At 30.9% G+C, this 24,276-nt stretch overlaps 1 protein-coding gene across 1 annotated transcript; it reads left to right on the top strand.

Annotated features, from left to right (window-relative positions):
- Window positions 1-731: 731 nt before the first annotated feature.
- Window positions 732-23,127, top strand: LOC129221279 (protein FAM98B-like; the record flags this gene model as incomplete). The annotated part of the gene is given in 10 exon segments (XM_054855735.1): window positions 732-880; window positions 6,369-6,425; window positions 8,395-8,472; window positions 8,647-8,726; window positions 8,891-8,998; window positions 11,841-12,035; window positions 14,459-14,558; window positions 17,960-18,042; window positions 18,669-18,759; window positions 21,869-23,127. Coding segments are annotated over 10 exon segments (1,018 nt in total), but the record flags the coding sequence as incomplete, so codon positions are not given.
- Window positions 23,128-24,276: the final 1,149 nt, after the last annotated feature.

Genomic DNA, 24,276 nt, shown 5'->3' with positions numbered 1-24,276 from the left:
GGTAGGAGGGAATCTTCTATGGCCATCTGTTCCTGCTTTTTGAGTCTGTTTCTCGAATTTTTGGAAGAAGGTCAATTCATTAATAATGATGTAAAATTCAATTGTCCAATTTTTGAAGAAAAATTTAACTGGAAGGGTGTGTCTGTCACCTATCAAACCTGCCCCCCGCACCTTCTTTGACCCTCCACTTTTTTGGGGCACCAGCCACCTTTGCAAATATGAGTGTTTTGGTGTTTTATAATAGTGAATAATAATTAGCAGTTAGCAATAATTACCATGGTCTATTGTAAAGTCTATTTAATTATCAATTTAACTACAAATAGTTAATGCGATAGTCTCTTTGAGATAAGAACCTGGGCTCCCTCTCAAACAGAATGTTGGTTACGCTACTGCAAACTGTTGACAAAAAACTAAGGGTTCCACACAAAAAAAGTGAGCATTAAAAAGGGTTCCAATGATCAAAGAAATTAAGAAACACTGTACTAAAGGGTAACCAATGTGCTACGAGGTTTTTAACATGTAGTATTAACACCCAATTTTAAATTATTTGATAAATTTGAAATTTTGTTGAAAACAATGTCTAAGTATACAGTTTTGATTTCTTATATGGTCTGACCAAGTGGTATGGTCTGATATGAAAACCACAGGCTACATACTGCCTTTGGTTTTTACATAAATATGGTTCTGAATAATATATCTATGCTGAAATATTAAAAAATAAGATTTTATAGGTATACTGAAAATTTTGCTACTGATGATGCTGTTAGACAAGCTCTCAAGGAAGGTACTAAATCATTGGACTTCATTAATCTTATTTCATGGTTCTCTACAGAATTACAAGCACTGTGTCACTTGGATTCTTGTATCAATCCAATAACAGGTAATCAAGATATACAAATTTGTTGCGTAATGATAAATTTATACAGTAGAACCGTGATTTTACTTTGTCCATTTAATACGTTATCCCGCTTCCGGCATCTTCAAAAAGTCCGCTTAATATGTTTTTCTACAAACCGATCAAAATAATTCTTCATCAATAAGACTCACACAAACTCTTTTTTTTTTTTTTTTTCTTTCTTTCTTTTTTTTTTTTTTTTTTTTTTTTTTTTAGATAAATTTATTTTATAGCTGTTAGAAGCCACTCTAGCATCCTTTTTGCTGCCTGAAAGTCCTTTATCTGTGAGTATTATTTCCTCCAATCTTCCAATCTTCCCTCATAACAATCGAGGATTAGAGCTGCTGACACTCTCCTTGAAAATTTTTCAGAAGTCGGTGACATATGTATTTTCTTATTGAATTCCTTCAATACTAGATTTACCACCCGCTTTCGATGATAATGATGGAGATGAAGAAGAAATAATCAAGTGTGTCTCCCACAGCTTATCAAGTGATTCTAAGCACAAAAATTCTAAACTATTTTTATTTGTAAATCCAAAAAACAAGTATATTTGCAAAAAGTTATTAGTACAGGTCATGCTATGAATGAAATTGTATCAATAAACAAGTTGTAATGATTATATATTTTCTCACTACTTCGTTAGAGGAGAGTCAATTTTTAAACAATATGCTTAAATTTGTGACACTGCCCAAATTTTACGTTTTCCCGCTCTGAACGTTTTTTTCTCACTTGTCCAACTGAAGTAAAATCGGGGTTACACTGTATATATAAATGTATTATATTTATGTGTAAATGTATAGTGTAATGCTGTGATGAACTGTAGAAATCAGAAGCTTGATAAAAACAATCACATTTTATTTGCAATAACATGCATCCACATAAACATAGCACTCCATAGCACTCATAGCATTTCCACGTTTTTCACAAAGTAGAGAGAAGGAACCCCAAGGAGGGGGGGGGGGGGGGTAGCAAGAAAGTCCTGAATTTAAAGCTTTGGTAATAATATCATAATATTGTCTTTAAAATTATTTCTTCTCTACAAATTTATTATTGTGAAAAAATAGCCTTAGATTCATCCAATTTCAATTTAAAGAATAATATTAGATTTTTATTAGTTGATTCATCAAAATTAAGTATTGAAATATCTGGAATTTTTCCATAATCCTTCAAATCCAAACAGTTCTCCAAGTACACATTGTGTATTTATCCTTTTACTAAAGGTCAAGATTCATGCTTGCCTCTCACCACTTGGCAACCTAGTTTGAAAAAGTGGCGACCTAAAAAACGTCCTCAGTCGTCATTTTCCCCTCTGTTCCTAGAAAAAAATCTTTGGATGAATCTTGGGAGAAATTGTGGACAAACTCAAGAAATTGTGACAAGGGGAAGAGAGAGGGTGAGAAAAAGAGACATCACAGTTATTACACAGTATGTTTACGAAAAATATGACGTGACTAGGCTAGGAGTAAGGTGTAGTGTGACACTTTGACAAAGAGGGAAGGGGGTCAAATATGTTGAAAAAAAGTGTGACATTTATGCACTGCACTAAAATACTCCTTCAAAATCTCATTTTACTCCTACAAAACTCCTTCATTTTATTTTTGAAATTGAGTACGAACCCTGAACTTAACTCATTGAATGCTGGCAAAAGTAACTGTTGAGTTACAAAGTGTAAGCAAGCAAAAATACCCAAAATTGCCTGTGTCAGTAATGATTAAGAGAAATAATAGCTACAGTATTACTTCGATTTAACAATACCCAATTTGACAATTTCCTCAACTTAAAGATACATTTCACTGGTCCGGATTTGACTGCATTAAATGTCTATGTTCCTCGATTTAACGGTATCCTTGATTTATCGATAACTTTTTCCGGTCCCTTTACAATCGTTAAATCGATGTTATACTGTATTTCCATTTGTTTTCTTTCTCAATAGAAAGAAATCAAATCCTATCACATTGACACAATTAGAAATGGAGCTCCATCTCAAAAATAAAACTCTATTGTGCATAAAGAATATTATTCATTTAGAAACAAAAGCATGACATGCTAAGCATATATGTTATTGAAGAATTTCCGAAATATAAAATTAAAGCTCACTTGGTTTTTTTTTTTTTTTTTTTTTCAAATTAAATTTATTAATCAATTAATTATTTGCTTTTTTTATTTTGGAAAACTTCCATTCTTAACCGAATTTGCGATAATCATTTTGTGATACCTTGGATAAAATAGCAACTCCTCCCCCTCAACTGTGTGGATAGGTACTCATGAATGCTTGAAACTACAAAAATGTTGATAGTGGCCAGGGATAAGTAAACCCAACAAAGTTAGTGGCCACTTTGATGCTGTTTAGTAGCTATTTTGAACTATGTTCTAAAACTTAATCCCTCACTACCTCATTTTACAACATGGATAAAACATCAAATATTACATTATATATGTATGTATACATTAACGTATATTACGTTTGTTATACCTTAAAATATGCATCTCCACAAAATCTATACTAATATTATAAAGAGATAGAGTGGATTTGTGCATGCTTATATGTTCGAGTTAATCTCCAAGAACCACTGCACCTATTTGAAAAATTCCTTCATTATATGAAAGGAGCATTCTTACTGAGTGACCTAGGCTATAATTTATGCATATATGTATTCATACTATTTTTTAAAATGAATATGTTGTCTTCACAACCAGTTTCTTTTTTGTAATGTTTTGTTCTTATATATGTAAAAACAAACCCCGATTGCCCTGCATCCGCTATGAAAAAATAGTTTACGGTTCACTTCGCACTAAATGCTAAGGGATGGATCACGTAAAAGGAAAAAACTCACAATGCCAGCATGAGAATTGCCAAAACCCTTACCTGCATTTGAGGCTGCAGAAGATAGGGTATATAGTCTTCTACTATCCTAGGACATTGAAAACCATATAGAGCCACAGAATGTTAATGCTTCAAAATTTAAATAAATGTAATGTAACTGAGATTGACTTCGGGTAAATTAGTTTTTGAATTCAAGTAATGTAGATAGTAGATAATCATCCACGTTTCTAAAAGTTGTAAATTTGCATGCATTTCAGGCTATCCTTTAAGGATTTATATTCATACTAAAATCAAAATAAGAAACATCTGTTAATGAATTCAGTTAAGTAGATATAGTTTAGAAAATTCTCAACTGAAATAGTAATTACGCACAATTGCCATACTTTCAAAGTTAAGAATTAAAAGAGCAATGAAAAAAAAAACACATTATTGAAAGAATTAGACAAAGAAAAGAAAAAAAAAATAAGTAAAACTTATTTTCAGAACTATTCTTCTTGATGACCATATTTAAGCATTTAAAAACAATATGACAAACTCATAAAGCTCACAAATATCCTATCAAAAAGAAATTACCAAAAAAAATGGAGGCATAAGAAAGAAAAAAAAGCAAGTTTCCCAAAGAAAATGAGTATAAGAGATTGAAAGGCATCCCGGGATTGAAAAAGACTCACCACTTAGTAGAATATACAATATTCATCCTAATAGCTAACCTGAATTTTGTCACATAAGAATTCGTTTGGAACATTTTCATGGTCCTACATATCATCGCTTCTGAGCAAAAGTAAGATATCTAAGTCCAGAAATAACAGTACTGTTGTTCTGAGGCGACGATATTTCCAAAGTCGTTTGACAGTTAAAGATCCTCAAGCAGCATGTAAAAAACTTGGTCTTATAGATGACGACAAACCTTGGAATCTAACATTAATTGATACATGTAACTTTCTGACTCCACTATTAAACTCAGAGAATTGTTAACAACTATTTTAACTTTTATTTCAATTTTCAGACCCTATTGCTTGATGGTAAACATTTAAAAAAGATCTCTGTAACGACATTTGCAAGGAGAGCGTCAGCAGAAATACCAGGATTGTCGTTCAATGTCAAGCGATATAAAAATAAAAGGCTAAATGCGTGAATGTCGCGGAAACTCAATAGGGTTATTTTGTTTGCCACTGCAGCGGTGCAAAGAATCAAAGAAAAAATTCTGTTAAAACATGATTGGTACATGAAAACCAGGAATGTAAATTAATGTTGATCGGCATACCCAGTGGAACTGGAAAAAATTAATTAAATTCAATGCTAATATCCAAAAATCAATCAACAGGCTTTTGCGCTGTTTTTTTACGGAACTGCCGGGATTTTACTTAGAAGTATAAAAACCGACCCTTCCAAATTTGAACTACTTTGAATATCTCCTCCATAATGACTCTGTTTAATAAGAAAAAGCGAACAATTGGGAGAATTTCTTGAATAGGCTACTTCTCCGGATTTCTCTTCATGCTTTTAAAATTAAAGACGGTATCCCAATAATGTTATTGCGCAACTTTAATTTGTCTAATCTATTCAATGGAATTCAACCCCAATTAAATTCACTAAGGAATAACATGATTTCGAGTATTGTTTTTACAGCTGCAGACCACCTGACTTATAATCCTATCATCCCCATGGTCCCTTTATATTTCCTTTTCCAATTTAAGTTATTACAATATCCAATGAAAATTTCTCATGCTATCATTATCATCAAATGTACAACTATACAATATGTTGTGCAACGTTACATACGGGAAGATTGTATTGTTCATTGGCAATTATATGTTGGTCTCTCTTGATTAGGAAATGAGGTTAATCAATTTGTTTCAAATCTCACTAAAACAAAACAAAAAATGTTACTTACTGTTAATTTTTTAATTAAAAAGTACCTTTCTAATACTTATTTAAGATAGATAGTTATCATGACCCGAACTAGGTCGGGACGGACCTTTAGCTATATATGAAAGAAAAAGATCTGAAAGAAACTTAAAATTACAAAACTTTTCTGAAAAATGAAATTATTCATTTTGAAATCCACATAATAAAGACATTATGCAAATAAACTAAAAGCTTGCAAACTTGAAGTAAAGAAAACATTTTATTTAATTTGCTGATTAATCACATAAATGTGATCTTCTTTGGCACTGATTCATGCATTTGCAGGATTGGAATTACTAAATGTTAAGCCTGATGTTTTAACCCTCAGACAAGATGTTATAGGGTTTCTTTTTTCATACAACATTCATTCTATACAGCACTTAAAAATGATAAAAAAAATATCAGGTTAATTTTTGCTTAAATGGGGGGGGGGGGATATCAGACACGGAAAGCTTTTTGGCCAAAATCATGTTATTAGGAAGGATATCAGTAATCATGGTTCTATCTCCTACACAGCAACTAAATTTCTGCAATTTTTGAGATTTATTTTTTTTTTTAATTCAAAAGATCTGCTTTGATTGGAACTCTATTAACTACTAATTAACTTGCAATTTGTTATACCAGACTTTTAGTGTTAAAGAAGCTAATTTCATAGTTGATAATTAGTTATTTTATTGAAATGAACAATAATTACCAATGCTTGAAAACTTATTTTTATATATTCTTTGTATTTACTAGACCTTGAAGATGTCAGCTCTTTCCTTCTAGAAGTTAGTTCATTTTTAAAAGAATTGCGTAAGTATAGATACTTTTTTGAACAGTTGGTATGACTTGTTACAAAAAATAAGAATCCCAACTATTGATTGATACAGTAAATTAATTGCTAAAAGTGGACTTTGTTTTATTAAGTTTTTTTTTCCAGAAAAAATGAAAGATTGCTATGTTTTAATAAAGGATATTTTAATGATTAAGTTATTTATCATTTATGAATAGTATACAAATGTTTTACTCTGGATAGAAATTATTTACTGCTATGTCATAAACTTTATATGTTTAAGAAGCGCAACTATATATTTTGCGAGTGGAGGAGGGTCGTAAAATGCCTCATTTGTGCATGTGCTACTGTGAAAGACCAAAATTGAAGAGTCAAAATTCACTAGAAATATTCAATCTTTCGCCAATGGGTTTGGCTTTATGAATGTCGACATTTACCAGGCTTTGCCATTCACAGTAACATATACAGTTAACTCGATTCCCAAAGGACAGGCTAAAATGTTCGAGTTATTAGTAGTTCGAGTTATAAGTTTTCGCAACAGTCTCAAAAGTTTCGGACCCTATGAAAACTTCTAGATAAAGGAATATTTGAGTCATCAAGATTCGACTGTATATTAGCACTAGGACTGCTGAAATTGTGCAAGGTCTAAAGTTTGGGGGGGGGGGGAGACTTTCAAAACCATCCTTGCTACTTTTTACAATCCTATATCAGACAAAAAATAAACAAGGGTAAACACCTAGAAGGGTCATGGCGCAGACTGCGCCATTGAAATTTTTAGGTAGGGTTGTTTTGAGGGGTATTTTCATCATTTTTAGGGGGGAGGTCTTGCTTTTGGAGGGGGGTCTTTGCAGTATGGGGTGCGCCCTTGCCCTAAGGGGGGTAGGCACCCCTGGAATAAATATAGTTTCTGCTTTGTTTTGACCTGTTGCATGCTCACTTCAGCTCTTTATAGAAAGACAATTTGAAGGTTTTGGTGTTTGTAACATTTACAATTTTGATCAGCATTTCTTCTGAGAAAACTTCTGAAAATAACCATTTTCTTATGTTACACGTTTATTTTATTCAGAAAATCCTCGAAATTCTTATATCCTAGTCAGTACAACTTTGGATTGTGAATCAGTAGTTTTCTTCTCAGTTTTGGGGATTTTTTTTTTTTTTTAATCTTTTTATCCATTATTTTTATAGTTGGAAGCTTTAGTACTGAAACTTAATAATTAACATCTTCTAATAAAATGAAATGTATTGCTGCATGACCAAGTAGTTCAAATAAGCAATCATACATATGTCCAAATGGTAGTTTTGTATAATATATATAAAAATATTATTTCAGTTTCAAGAAAGTGTTTTCTGAAAGAAATTTTAATGTGATGACACTTACAAGTCATGTAATTTTTGAAAGGACATTCTGACAAAGTAGTTGATAACATGTAATAGCATGAAACTATACAATCATACTTTAGCAAACCAACTAATATTTATCGTCTGGAGCTTTCATTATTTTGGATGGTAATTTTGTTTAGACTTCGTTCTGACCTCAAACATCTCAAAAAAGGAGTTGAATATCTTGACCATTTCTAAAATAAAAATATGTTTATTAACCGTGTACAAATCAAAATAAGACTAAAACCAGTGCATTGCCACTGCCGGAAGGTAAGCAAACAGAAGAAGAAGTAAACAATCAACTTGTTTTCGAAACACAGATCATTGCTGTTGCCACACTCTCAGTGGATAAACTTTTGAGGCAAAAATAAAACTTGAGTGCATGATAAATATAATAACCTCTACATTTTATTTCAATTTTAAGTTCAATGAATTTCTTTAGTGGCAACATTTGGTTTTTTTAGTATAAGTAACCGTTTTCTGCTGAAATAATACAGTGAAATGAAATTGTAATTCAAATAAAAAAACAAAACTTTAGTGTTTTTCTTTTTTTTCCTTATCTCTCTTTCTTTGAAGTATATTAAGTTTTATTTTTCTTTCAATCTGTAGATTGTCCATATAAATCACTTGTCAGTGGTACCATTAGTCAAAGACTTTTAGACATTCAAAGTCGGACAACGTTACTAGGTAATATATTGTTTTTTGTTCCATAAAGCTTTTAATATTTCATAGTAAAATTGTTTGATCTAAATATTACAGTATAAATAAGCTTATGAGTTCTTTTCACTATTAGAAATGTTTTGTTTTACATAATTTTTTTAAATATAAAAATGCCTAATTACCACTTTAATTTTCCTCTAGACTTTTTATGTACTGAATTGCAGGCTGCGCGTCTTTTACATTCTAAAAAAGACCAGAAAAATCCTTTAGAAATAGAACTGGTAAATTATTTTGTAGCATATTTGTTTAAAACCTATTCAAGCAAATTTTAAATTATTAAATATATGGCAACTTTCATTTTGTGATTTTAATAATTCATTTAATATCATATCATCTAATGACCTTGGAAGAAAAACTATAATTTTGCTTATTGAATTCTTTTTAGGAAGGTAGCTCAACAGCCATTGCATTAAGCTCTTCTGCCAACATATTGAATATCAACACAGATAATGTTGCTGACCCTTTATCACTATTTTCTTCAATGGAGACAAAGGTATGAGTAAAGTTTTTGTTCTGTAAATAACTTTTTGGCATGGATACAAACTGTTATTATGTTTTTTTTTCAATTGTACAAAAATTTTAAGCGTAACATTTTAAGTATAGAGAATTTTCTCGTGAGCGTTTACATGTCATTCTGAGGAATATTGGTGGTTTAATGAAGTAGTTGCTGAGAAAAGTATCAACATTGGTTGCTTCCTCAATTTAATTACTATTTTTGAACTATATTAGTGTAAAATACTGAAAACAATTATTTATACTTTTAGCATTTACTTTCTTCTGCTTCTAGAAGAAAATTCACAAATTTGCAACATTTGCTTGCACACGTTCAGGACAAAATTTTGTGATTCAAGACAAAAACAAATTATTTGCGAACGACCTCTCACATTTCATCACCTATCCAAGAATTGTTGATATTTGGCTCGTTCGATTGCTGATAACTTTCTGAATTTTTGAGATATTAAACTGGAATTTTATTATGAGTTGAAAAATCTAGTTGGGTTTTAGATTATGAAAGTTATAAATTGTCATCTTTCGCACATGTGTAGTGAACAATTAATTGCTTTAAATGTCCGTATCTTATCAAATTTTCAACATTTTAGTTTCAAATTTAAGTATTATATTTCTCTTGTATGCTGTCAAGTTTTCTGAAAGTTTGGTAAGCTTTGATGGAAAACTTTGCATGTTACGAGCCAAAAACCTTCAAATAAATTTCGTAGTTTTGAAAGAAATGCTCATATCTTCGAGGATATCAGTGATACTTTCTTGAAAGTATGTAAAATATTTGTACATAGTAAGCTAACTAATTTCTGAAATTGACAGCTTATTCTCAGCTATTTACGATAAATGATGATCAAAAAACACTTTTGTTTTCCTCAATTTATTACTGATCCCCAAAAAGCAAGGGGGTATAACTTTTATTGGAAAATGACAGCTGAAGCATACTTTTTGTGTGACAAAAGTTTCAAAGCAATTGGTCTGTTATTCCTTGAGAAATCCTTAAAAATGTGAATTTTTGAAAGTGTCCCAATACTTTTGGTCATATAGTGTATTTTGAAAAGAAAAACACTTGGATCTTTTTGAAGATCATTAGAACTTGCTTATCACCAGTGTAAACAAGACCTCAATTTTTCCTGGTTAAAAACAGCTTCAAGCAAACAATCATAAAAATGCACATGTACTTAGTTCATTTGCTTGTTTTATTTTATTTATTTATTTTTTATTTGAGCTTATTATGTAGATATTTTGGGCTGAGTTACGGTAGCATGGTTATGATGAGTTTTCAAAAATCTCACCAAAGCCATTCTAAAAAGTCCATTAAAATAGAAACATTTTGCGCTAAATAATTGCTTGTATTAAGAGAGTTTAGTTTTTCATGATCATTTCAAATTTTTGCTTTTGTTTTACTTTTTTTTTTTTTTTTTGTAAATGTCTTTTTTTTTTTAACTCTTAAAAGCAGGAGAGAAAAATTCATCTTTCTTGCACTATAAAACTGTCCGGACAAAGTTGATTTGTGTGAAAGTACACTGGACTGTGATCAGAAGTTTAACCTATTAACACTAGAACGACTGACATTTTCTGTATACCTAGAAAGACTGAAGGGGCCAGTGTGGCCCCTACCCATTTTTGGGGTGAATTATTTTAAAAATTCTTCCTGAGTGTGTCCACATGCCCAATGCACCTTCTTTCATGACTAAATAAAAACTTAGTATGCAATTATTTGTAGTGTTTCTCTCTATACTGGCCAAAAGTTTGGATCAGTTTTTCTTTTCAAGAGCAATGGCTACCACTAGGCTGGTAAGCAGTCAGTACTGTTCATAGCATTTGGATATCCAACTGGCTGTATAAAGCGGAAGTTACAGGTTAAACCAGAGAGAATGGCCTTTTTTTATGCTAGACCAATTAGGAGAAAGAAAGAAAAAAAAAATTTTAATTGTAAAAAAGCTTAGGGGCACTGTGGCCCCTTCCGTCTTTCTAGGTATAAGTACCAATATTAACAGTACTATGAGGCGAATGATAAAATGATTAAACAAGCATTCAAATAGTGTCATATAATGAAAAGTCAGGAAGTTACATTACGTTCCGTTAGACATTATACGAGTTATTAAACAACAAACTATGCGAGGGGCCACACAAGCCCCATCCGTCTTTCTAGTGTTAAACAACATCATCAGACAGCCTCTCTTCAGGACTTTGAATCAGCACATGAAGGCATAAAATGTAGTAAGCCCTTTGTTCAAAAACTTAGTATTAATTTATATATAAAGAGGAAGAAGCAAAAAAAAAAACGTTACTGATGAGAAATAAAACTGCTTGCTAACAGATAGTTGCCTGATCTCTCCTTGAGTAGTGAATAAAATATGACAACGTATATAAAGTACAAATTCAGAATGAAAAAAGGTTAAAAATTAGTTATAAAGTTAATTTGTACTTTATATACGTTGTCATATTTTATTCACTATGCAGTACAAAGTTTTCGACTACTTTTTATGTACTCTCCTTGAGTACTTTTAAAGTAGATCTTAGGTTATAGGTAATTAACAGACACGACCCCCCCCCCCCCTTCCGAAAAAAAAGTCCCTATTTATGTTAAATTTCTTGAGCAAACTGTGTTTGTTGAAAAGGTTAAAATTTCATGTTATCTTTTTTTTTTTTTTTTTTTTTGATTGAGATAAATATTTTTGTCTAATATCCATTTCTTATTTGTAATAAGTTTATGCATATTTATTCTCTTGCATTTTCTGATAAGTGATATTTGTTTCTACATGTTCTGTATTTTTCTCGCAAGATATGATCGGTTATAATGTAAATCATTTTATTTACAATTTATATTTTAGGTAAAAAGTCTTACTTCAGAAAATGGTAGAATTCTACCCCCTGTGTTGATACAGGAAGTTTTAACTGAACAGCAGTGGGAGTCTCTTGCAGCTCTTTACGACGAGTTTTTAAGTGATTATAATGTTCGAAGAGAATTACTGCTCACACGTTTAGATGTAACTATACAGTCGTTCAAATGGGGTGAAGGTAGTCAGGTACTTCTTTTTCTTTTCTTTTAATTATTTAAGTAAATCATGGTCAACTAAGTTAAATAATTTGAATTTGCTTGCTCTAGTCATAACGTAGACAACTAGGGTAATGCCACCAGTAACAGACAAGCTTAAGACATTGCTCTCAGTTTAACTCAATTTTCTGAGCCTTTTAATGCATTTAGGCTTCTTAAACTATTTGTCTCTCATGCAACTACATTTCATCTAACGTTTTGCTGCTTCTGGATCCTCTGTATTTGCTCAATTTTAAAAAAAGGTCTGACCAATAACAGATAGAATGAGTAATGGATAAAATTCCCTCTTTTTCTCTTCAAAATGTGCAAAAGTTGTTTATTTTTAGATCTAAAACCTTATTAAATTCAAATGAACATGAAACACCAGCTGACCTCATGGGCCCTGTTCATAACCTTCCACCACTGCCCGCGGCGGATGAGGCACCATGAACCGACCCTGGCATTTACATGTCAACCGGCCACTTAAGAGCTGCTCCATGAAAAGGGGACGCCCCTCCCCTCCCCCTCCTTCCTCTATTTTTTTCAAATGCAAAAAAGAGAACATACCTAGCTTCAAGTTTTATGAAGAGTTATAACCAGGTTTTAAGGACTCTAATCAGGAGAATTTGCAATTTATGAATATGGAGAGAAAGATTTAGTAATATGAACACCTGCAAAGTAAAAGTATAGTATGTATTAGTGCAGACGATGGAGGGTCCCCCCCCCCCAGAGAATTTTCAAAATTATAGCTTTGAAAGCACAGTCTTAGACTATTTTTTAGTTGATCGCAGGCGATGTTTGCGGTTTGCGGGAGAGGGATTTGAAGATTTCCCCTAGAAATTTTTAGAAATCAGCTTTAAAAGCGCATGTGTAATATGTTTAAATGTGAGCAAATGTTTCCTCAGAAATTTCTGAAGGACCTTTAATGTGCCCTCAACAGGTTGCAATAGTTTACTTCATTTTTTTATACATTCATTTATGAATTCTTCTACATTGTGACTGATTTATTTGTATATTAATAAACTCTTAAATTTTCATTTATTTATTCATTCCTTATTCATCAGTCCCACATTTATTAAACCGTTCATTGGTTTATTTTTTAATTAATTTAGTCATGTATTCGCTCTTTTTTCTTCCAATTACATATACAGAAAATATTTCTTTTGGAAAATATTCTTAACTCACTTTGCCCCATGGTATGGGACAAAGCGCCAATTTTCCACTTTTATTTGAAGGTTACAAATTTACTACTAAAAGTAAAAGTTATGTTTCATTAGAAGTTCTCTTGTGAGATATATTGTTCTCTCTTTACGTACTGTAATTTTCTAATTAAACTTCCAATTCTTTCATTTTTAAAAAATTTAATTTATCTTAACTATTTGAGGTTGCCTTCATGCCCCCACGTTGTTGGTACATTTTGTATGTGAAGCATTTACTTTTAAGATTTTCTTTTGTTTTATTTATTTTCTTTCAACAGAAGTGTCCTTAGAAAATGAAGAAAAAAGCTTTTTATTTAGAAAAATGTAACTGAAAAGCTTAGTATAAAGCTATTTAATAAAAAATCTATCCTTTTTTCTTGCTTTCTAAAGTAAAATATGTTGTTTTTATGCTGTTCTTTTGATCAATTGAATGAGGTTTTGTTTTTTTCAAAATTGTCTAATATGCATTAAACGTCATTCAAATTTGTACATTTTTTACTTCTCATAGTAATATCTTCTGTGTTATAAGTTGTTCTCTACTGGTGAAGTTATAGAATAAAAAAACTTCTCTGCTATTTTACTTTTTTCCCATGTTTACTACAGTACCATTCTTTATGAGTGCATTTCTACAATATACTTCAAGATGCATAAGAAAATTATTTTTCCCTCTCATAAACTTTGAATCTAAGTCAGCATTTGTTCCACAACATTTTCTTTAAAATAGTGCATTTTTAACCCATTGCCACATGACGTAAAAAAAAATTGTGAAAATAAATACTGTTTAATTATCCTATGTTATGAAGTCATTTGAGTCATTTGAGGCAGCGGGAAGCAAAGGGGTGTAAGTGACAAAATTAAAATTTTGGAGTTAACCAGTACAAATGGTAGGTGAACTTCTTCTCTGTCTTAGGGGCAAGAGCTAATACTAGTAGCCCTGGTAAGTGCTGTTATACAGCTTGATTTAGTGAAAAATTTCAATGGAAGCCTACCTTATCTTTAAGCATGTTTTTCTTAAAACTTGCAAATGTCCACCTGCATCCTTTTGCTTCTCAATGCTTCATTTCATGAAATTCAAAGCATTTGTTTTCCCGGCTTTGTTTTTCAGTGCTCTTAATGTTCGACATTTTATGTTTCAGTTAATTGCCATTAAACTGATTTTGTATGTTACTCCTTTTAGAGCATGGTTTTAATCAAAAACTTAATTTATTCATTTTAGGGAAAAGATAAAGAAATTTTTCAAGCGTACATGCCCAGGAGGAAGAAATTACTAAATATATCGAATGTGCAGTTGTCAGATGTGATAGCAGCTAGAGAAGGTATGAAAATAAAGGATATACAGTCTCAAAGGCGCCCATATATATAAGTGGGGGCTTAGAAATGAGAACTTCCTTGCTTTTAATACGTTTTTCTTTGCAAAAATGCAAAAACATTTCTTTTCTAGCCATTAATGAATAAATTATTAAAATGTCAACTTTAACTCTAATCTGTTCTGAAATCGGTTTCTATGGGGAAAATATCCTGCTAAACCATGGTGAAAATATCTGAGCCCCCCTTAAATTTTGCGTATGGGGGCCCAGTCTGATGATGATATATATGGAATTGGGAAATCGGCATCATAGATGATTCCATCTGAATTAATCTGGCCGGGGAGAAGGGAAAATAGCGATCTGATATTGATGCATGTGTTTTATAATGCCACTAGTGTCTTATTGATTTGTTGCAGTGTGGGAAATAAGCGGTATGGCATCCAGTTTGCTATTCTTAAACATATGAAACACCATACAATAACATTAATTGCATCAAAAATTTTGCAGTGCATAAAAATAATTATTTTTTTGTGGTTTTAGATGACTATTTTTATTGATAAACAGGGTACAAATGGTTTCAATTTTTTTAATGGTATAAATGTAATTTTTTAAAATTCATATATCCTAACTTTTTAAATGCACACATTAAGTATTACGTTTCTAAAAACTTGTCTGTTTTCTTGTTGAAAATGTAATTTAACAAATGTCACAAAGCTGCTTTTCAATTTAACAGAACTGCTCCACAATATTAAAATTTGAAGAGCAGAACTGCTCCTAAAAATAAACACTTATTTCCCATACTGATTTATTGCATTTTCTAAGTTGAAAATGAGGGGAAACAGGGTGCCTGTGGAAACAACAAAAGACAATTAAAATATTTTCATTTTGTCCGAGAATGTAAAAGCAAAATAGTAAGCTCAAAATAATGTTGTAAAAAAATATTTAATATTTGTAGTGAGAATATAGATCAAATAATTTAGAGTAGAAAAAATGTTGCCATGAACAAATTGTCATTTTTACAAAACTGTTTAAATAATTAAGAGGCATCTGTAAAAAAGGAACATCTTTTATGTGTTTTATGGTGTTTGTGCTGGTGTGCGTTATTAAATATTGGTTTTGTGCTGTCGTTGAGTATCAAACATTTTTTGCCGTCCACTGAACCACTCATTGGACAATCGACTTATCAGACACTTAAAAAACTTCTTCAATCTCAAATAAAGAAACAGTATTTGACTGCAGAAGCAGTGAATAATTTATTATTCCTAGGTTTATGTTAGCAATTGTATGTATAAATTGTTCAAATGCATGTTTGTATTAATTTGTTCCGTGCTAGTCAATTCGGCAGATAATCGAGACCTTACTGCAGCTGATATCATTGGTAGAGTTATGATGTTATTTTTTTTTTTCCAAATTATTTAATATTTAAATTTTGGAAGTGATTGAGGAAAAAGCCTTCAGAAAAAGAGCTCAATGCAGCTGCTACTAGATCCAGCAAATGTACAAAGTGTGGAAATTATATATATATATATATATATATATATATATATATATATATATATATATTGGGAAAAGTATTTTACTGGTCATTCAAAAAAAAGTTTCTATGTTTCAGCAATCAAAATTACTTATTGATTGCACTTTGTCTTGCCTTAAGGTTTCCTACTCTATTCTCTTTGCAATTGACTGCTAACAAATATGAGATACATTGTAATGTAGCCAGTAAAATTTATTAACCGGAATTTTCCATTATCCGCACTGTAGTTTTTTTTTTTTTTTTTCAAATGTAAGATAAGATGTATAAACTATGTTTATTTTTTATCAATCCTTCCTTCCTCTTTTTTCTTTGGCAATTTCTTTGCATGATTAAATTATTTTTATAAAGTAATCTTATTTGACTAAAAAATTTCCAAAACAAAAGATATTTAAATAAATTCATTTAGAATATGTTTTTCTAATTTTGCCTCATTTTAAACAACTAGGTTTCTTACCCATTTTATTTTTCTTTCAATATTGCTGTCTTTTCATATGATATTTATCATAAATAAAAAACCTGATAATGTAATCTGAAAATTATGCAAAATTACAAGCACAAAGTAATATTGCTGGGCTGCAATCTTTGATTGTGAAATTTTCAATTTTTTGGGAACAAGTTTATGTTATTATTTATCTATGTCTGAATGTCAATGAATAATGAGCAAGAGCACCCCGCTTTCACTTCAAAACAAAACTTGGCATTGGAGTTCATGCCATAAAACATGAATCAAGGCATGAAAATCATTCCCAGTGACTTAGCGCTGTTTATATAATTTTTTTTACTAAGACTTTTGTGTGGGTACTATTGTGAAGATATCCTTTAAGTCAGTTAAAAAGTATAAAACTGAAACTATCCTCCCTGGTATCATGAAAATTGGGACTGATGGAGGGCTGTGAAACTTACGAGAAAAATAGAATGTTGAGCACATGAATAGAAACATCGAAGTTGAGGATTTTCCCCAAGAGTTTGCTTGTTGCAAAAAAAGTAATGATTGCCTGATCCTCTCCTTTGCTGCATGTTTGCCCAACTTCTCACCTTGTTTAACTGTGTAGCAGTATGTTATTATCTTCTTTTAAGCTTAGAATAATTTGCACAATGTCGTAAATAGCTGTATCAAGTTGGATTGAACCAAACTGTAAAGATATTTTTTTCTAATGAGTCAGCTTAGCCTCCCTCCCCCCCCCCTTCTGAAAAAAGGATCCTTTTTGAGTTGTACTTTTAAAAACATTCTATGTGAAAAAGTAATTGTATAGTAATGAAATTGTATGCTTTCTTTCCTTTTAACCTTCAATGTAAAAAGTATTATTATATTTACAAAAGAATTTCCCTGTCAAATTTCAACTTAAAATTTTGTTACTATCCCACGGGAATAAAGTTTCAGGATTATATATACCCGTGTATTTTTCAGTCAATTTAATGCAAACTATGAAGTTAAAAGCTGTAAAGTCAACATATATGCAGAGCAAATATCAGTGGGAAAATCTATAGCAAGTACATGGCTGTTTGTCCTTTTGTCCTGCATTTGTCGCACAGTCTTGGTGAATCCCCCCCTCCCCCACCACTTGTAATTTACTAATGTAACAGGTTCCATTTAAATGCTAGAAGGTAGTAGGAGATTTTAAGATACCATTAAAATCACGTGGCAAATTGTACCTGGATATCAAAGCTTCAAATACGGGAAAAAAAATGAAAATGAAATCTTTTTTTGATAATGAAAAATGTTTGTTAATGTTGATTATAAAGGATGTCTGGCAAATAGACCCTTACAGGAAACAGATATCCTGTTATAAGACTTTACTGTGTTTATAAATAAATTTAAATCTTGAAAACAGTGTGCACACCATAAGCTTTTCATTAAATATTTTGATTTTTCTAGATGTATTAATTATTGAAAAAACCAGTAGTGCCGAATTAGTGAAAAATACAACATCATCACTAAATCGAATTCTTATTCCCCATGTAAGTATATTTTCTTCTAAAATTGCAATGTTTGCTGTTCTGACTATTCATAAATTTCTATTAATACCATCTCAAATGATGTACAAAACCTTATGAAGAAATGCTTTATAGTCTAAAATGTTTCCCATTATTTGAATAGTTATTCCTGTATTTATCTTTGTCATAAATATTTAATTTATTCATAAGAAAAAGTATGCTAAATACTCAATAATAATGGTTATGAAGAAAAATACTCATTATTATTTTTTTATATTCATAATATTATTGCTTTGACATCAGAAACACTCTACAAAAATACTGGTTTATAGATCATGTGCTTGAAGTTCTTGTAAAAGTGCTTGAAAAGCAAAGTGGTATTTGTGTCAGATGGAACAGATTTCATTAAACTATGCACGCACTGATGAATGATAAGATCAATGTCAGAAAAGCAAATAAATTGAAAAAATGTCCGATTTACAGATGTTGCACAAAACCCTGAACTTGAAAAATTTTAACTTAAATTTAATCCATCAAAAAATGCAAATTTAAATGTCTTATTAATACATTCTTTACATTTACATTTATTTAGAAATCAACTTTGCTTAACATTAAATATCTAATTAAGTTTTCCCTTTTAACATTCATAGGTACCAGATAGAGGAGGTCGTCCCAAAGAGCAGAGGCCTCCTGTTGAAATGCCAAATTGGATGAAAAGGCAACAAGGTGGAAGTGGAAGAGGTAGTTACATACAGTGGTTTTGAAAGAATCTATCATAGTTTTTGACTATTTAAATATGTATGTCTTTCTCTCGTATTGTTTGTGTTGTGAGTTATTTGTTACTGCTATGAGCCTTACAAAGGGGACCACAGTTAAATTATTTAAAGCCACAAATATCTTTTACGTGAATGTAAGTTCTCAACCATAATTGTGCCCAAATCTTTTACATGCGTAATAATGACAAAAAACTTATTTATCAAAAACAAAATTGTAGTACAAAGTACAAGACTCATATTCATTTTCCCTTTCAAACAAGTTTTTTCAAACACATTTTGGATTAACAATCCCAGTCTTGTGATTTGGAATTGGAGAAAATGCACTAAGTGCAATGCTGGACTCATAAAGTCCTTAAAGTATACTTTCAAATTTAATTTCCAACCAGCTTCTTACATGACTTGTTTTTCATGAAAAAAGAAGAGCAACATAAGTGTTTAAGTTAGTTATTTGTTTCAGGGGGGGGATGATAAATATATCTTTTTTTTTTCATGTTACAAAGTTACTCTATTGGTTTTTTTTTTTTTTTTTGCTATTTTTTCTTCGAATTGGTTAAGTTCTGAATTATCACGTTACTGAAACTTTTCAGTTTATGACGCTATAACTTCAAATTTTAAAATCATATGGTGTGTTTTTTATTTTCTTAACAACTCTCTCGAAAGATTTTTTTTAGTAAAAAGAAAGTTTTCGTAGTAGATTTTTTTAATGAAAGAAAGGCTGTCCCGTAAAAGTATTGGTAAAAATAATGAGTTGAGAAATAAAATTAATTATTACAATAAACATTTAATGATAAAGAAATTGAAATTAGCCTTATGAGCCGCGGGAAATATTTGTATGTTTCCCCTTATGTGTATATGTGTATTGAAATTCCAATTCAAGGGTCTTTTTCAAGTAAAATATTTGCTAAGACACCCCATTCCCATATTTTTATTTTAAAGACTATTTCTTTAGTTACTTCCCCTGCCATTATGCCTGGCTGATTCCGCTCTTTAATTATTGCCAGAAGCAATGAAAAATAAAAGTAATTGTAAAGTTAAATTTGTTAATGAGGTTCACAAACAAGACTGAACTTAAGCAAGCAGAGGTTAGTGAATTTGGGAATTTTGAAACTTTTCATATAACACTGGTTTTTAAAGCTTTCTTTGATTCAAGTCAAGTTATCAGTTTAAATGCATTTTTAAAAGCTCTTTTTTTTCACTATATAAAAGTTCAAAATTGTTTTCATATTCTAGCATATAAACTTACAATGTTTAGAGCTGATTAGTGGTAAATATAACAAGCGATTTAGTAAACATAAAAGGTAAATATAAGCTGTTTATGCTCAACATGTTTATACTGCCGTGGGCAGGTTAACGGCAGTATCTTCAGAAATGAGTTTTCAAGGCTGTATTCAATACTAACAATAGGGAAATGTTAGAATTAGCCTTTTTTTTTTTTTTTTTTTTTTTTTTTTTTCCAGCGGATACCAAATAAGCAAGCTTGTACATTAAAAAAGTTAACTTACAATAGAAGACAAAAATGAAAAAAAAAATGAAAAATATATATTTACTGCCTTATATTTATAGTACCTTACCACGGCTGTATATTACAACGAAAGTTGAAATTATTCCAAGAAAAAAATTCAATTACTGAACTTTAATCTTTGGATCAACTTATATTTTTGTTTTCACTCTTTAAAGTTTTAGAACTGGTATGACGTTTCATTATGTTTTAAGGATAGTCAATACGCTAAATACTTTCAAAAAATTGATATTTTGATTTTTATACATTTTGAAACTACATTTCAATACCTTTTTAATGATACAAACATCTTGAACGTGCTCATATTAGAAGTAAGTTAAAATAGGCTTTAAAAAATGTAAAACCTATTCTGATGAGGTATGATTTTCCCCTTTAAACTGCAATATCTCGAAATGGTATTTTTTAAATTAAATGTTCCTTTTTCTCAGACACTAAATTGTGTTAGGCTTTGAAATTTTTACCACCTATTCCATACATCTAACTGCATATACTGAAGTAAACTTTTTCTCATATTCGAAAATTATTTTTTTATAGAGCTGATTTTGTGTGGCAAAATGGTATTTTTTGAAACAAATACAGTGACTTACACATTAGAATTTTTTACAAAAAAACTAAGCTTTCTTTCTGTAAAATTTTACTTCAGTATAGAGAACAGAGTCGACTTGAGGTACAGAAAAAAATTCATACTTGTATCTTTAATAGATTTTCAGAAAAAGGTACATGAACCTGTGCAAATTAACATTGACGGTATAGGGGTACTGACTCCCCTTAAAACTTTGAGAATTCTTTAATGCTTTCTGTACTAACATAAAACTTTTTTTATGTTTTAAAACAATTGTTGGAAATTATCATTTAACATTTTAACAGCTTCTGGTAAGTTGTTTCTATTACTGATGATTTGTTGGTGTTCCTGAACAATATGTGTTGTGTTTCTATAATTTGCAATTTTTTACTTAGACATTGAAAAAATATTTTTAAGTTTTAAAATTTGTGTACAAGTTATTATTTTTTTATTTATTTGTTTCTTTGATCTTTGGGCTGAATTATCCTCAGTACTGTGGGCCTCCTGAACCACGAGATCTGCAGGTGGGCAGATCCAGACCTGTTAGAAGAGTAATTCATTTTTCATTTGAAATGATTTCATTGTATCATTTAAGTCATTTTGTTGCTCATGTGGTGACAGCCACATTCTGAGAAAAAAATTGTGCATTGTCTCAAGTTTTTGTCACTAAACTGATTTCTTTAAACTTGTTTTTGTTTAGATTGAAAAATTTAAATGCTGGACCATGCAAATTGTTTTAAAATCATGGAAAGTAATAGCACTTGAAATTGAAAAATTAATTTATTGGTAAAAATTGATTTTTCGTTTTTTAAATCATTATCGCAAATAAGTGCATCATTCACATATAAAATTAATACTAATCTCATTACTAAATGTGTGTCATAATTTTTTACATATGTATGCATGTATTGCAAAACCGAATCGTAAATTGACTGTTCAAAAAAATTTTAAGATACCCTATTTGTTTTTGTTACATGTATTTTTCATCAACAGGTGATCATCATGGTGGTGGATGGCAGGGAAAGAAATTTAGAGGTGGTTATAAAGGTGGAGGAAAACAACAACGATGACATTATCTGTCAGTAGTGCAAGCTCAGTTGTTAAATATGAAGAGACACCAATAAAACGCTCTATTCCTAGCAATAATGTAACTAAATAACCAGGAATTTTGCAACTTCTAAATTAATTTTTTTGACTTGAGTAAAGTTTTACTATACTGGTAATTTTAGTGACTGAGATGTTTGTATGCCTCTTCCTTTGTTATTGAACTCATGAACCTATTATTTAATTATATAGAGGGAAATAAATTTTTATTTATTAAATATGTTCAAGATATGTTTATTGTTTATTTCTAGAATCTTAGGTATTATCAATAATCCATTTATTAATGAATTTAGTATGCAAATATTAAATTTGTGTACACATTTCGTTTTATGGCACATTTAAGTTAGAAGAGACTTTTAGTGTTCATCATTAATTTTATGGTTATCTGCGTCGTGCTTCCATTTTTGTAATATATGCATTTTTTTAACATGAAATTACCCCTGCCACCTACTTGAAACTAATTAACATCTCTGAGATTAATTTTCCATTATTTAGTAATGAAATGGTTAAGCTCAAAATAATAATACAATTCAAATTGGCTCCTATATTTATTTCCCTTTATATATCTCTTGTGCCACTTCATAATACTTAAAGAAAGTCTTTAAGGCCATATGCCGAGTTTACAGTGAATATAAAATTCAATCAAAACCATTTGTATGTATATTTATATCACTAAATAAACATAAATGAATTGAGTTCAAAACATGCTTTTTTGTATGAATTTTTGTGTTTTTTCTCTGCTTTCATTGCATATAATGACATTACACTAACTGGGTGAGTCATAAGTTTTATGTTATTTGATGTTATTATTTTTTATTGAAAAACACATTCAGCATCCCCTTAACTTTGTTGCCTTGAGGAAGATGGAGGATAATTGTGGTAGCAAGAAGCAAGAAGATGTAAATGGACGGTTTAAAGTTTCGACTAAAACTCGTTTAAAGTTCAGATCCTAGTTAGGCATTCATTGATTTTTTTTTCTAAATCATGCTGTGTAGCAGCACCCACCAGAGCTACTAGTACCATCTCTTGCCCTAAAATAGAGGAGAGGTTCTCCTACCATTTGTACCAACTATCTCAAAACTTTTAATTTTGGCACTTACATCCCTTTGCTTCTCACTGCCTCAATTTCAGCCATTAGACCATGTCCAGCTCAGTGTTTGTTTGTTATATTTTCCTTTACATTTGTGTGACAAGTATAACTTTTTTTCTTGTTGTTGTTGTTTTTCGGTGTAGTACAAAGAGAGTAAAAATATTTACTGATTTTTTTATTTTGATTTTTTTCTACTGTAAATAACTTTCAGTATGGAAAAACAGTAAAGGCTAATGTATCTATGAATTTATCTCTGCTAAATAAATAAGATGTTGTTGTTGTCTTGTGCCAGCTAGGCTGGCAATTTGGGGTGCACTCTTTCACTTTTCCAACTGTACTGTAATTAGGTACACACCAAAGTACCCACTTGCCACAAGAGCCTGTTTGTATTGTAGGCAACCATTCACAGCATAACAACACATTCACACAAAGAAAGGACAAGGACTGGACAGAGAAAATGCTTCCTTGCCTGATCTGGAATTTAATCCCAGGCATGGGCGCCCATATGCAAAATTTTAAGGGGGGGGGGGGGGGGCTCACATATTTTCCCCATGGAAACTGATTTCAGTATAGATTAGAATTGTTAAAATTTGACATTTTCAATGACTTATTCATTAATGACTGGAGAAGAAATATTTTTACAAGTACTAAAAGCAAAGAAATTTCTCATTTCTAGGAGGGGGGCTTGAGCCCCCACTTGCCCCCTTACATGGGCGCCCATGATCCCAGGACCTCCTCATCCCCAGGACCACTGACAAGGCAGACGGCAATGCTTAAGATGTCATTGCGGTAATTGAATCAATTGTGATGCAAAGGCGTAAGCCAACTTACAAACAGTGTTGAATTACTCCCACACAACTTTTACAAAAAATGAATTAATTAAGAATACTTAATAATGTGTGCAGCATACAGTTGTTTTGTTTAATTAATGCCTAATTGCTAAGCTTCTAGCTCTTTGAGTTAATCCAAGCAAGTGGCACGCCTAATATGCAAATTAACATTTTGTTTCCTGCTATACGGTAATATTACAATTGTCTTGTTTGTAATAGTGTTTTAAAACATATGATGTTGTGAGTGCTCATTTTGAGTGGAACAAGTCAATGAAATAAGATAATTTTACTGTATTTAATCGCGAATGCTCAACAACCCCTGAAGATTGCTTTGCAATTTCATTTGATTCGCAAAGATTTAACTCAAGAAAATCAAA

This window comes from Uloborus diversus, chromosome 4, assembly GCF_026930045.1.
Source record: "Uloborus diversus isolate 005 chromosome 4, Udiv.v.3.1, whole genome shotgun sequence".
In the NCBI taxonomy this organism is placed as follows: Eukaryota; Metazoa; Arthropoda; class Arachnida; order Araneae; family Uloboridae; genus Uloborus; species Uloborus diversus.
The sequence above is the reverse complement of the archived record's forward strand: the minus strand, read 5'-3'. Positions and strand labels throughout refer to the sequence as shown.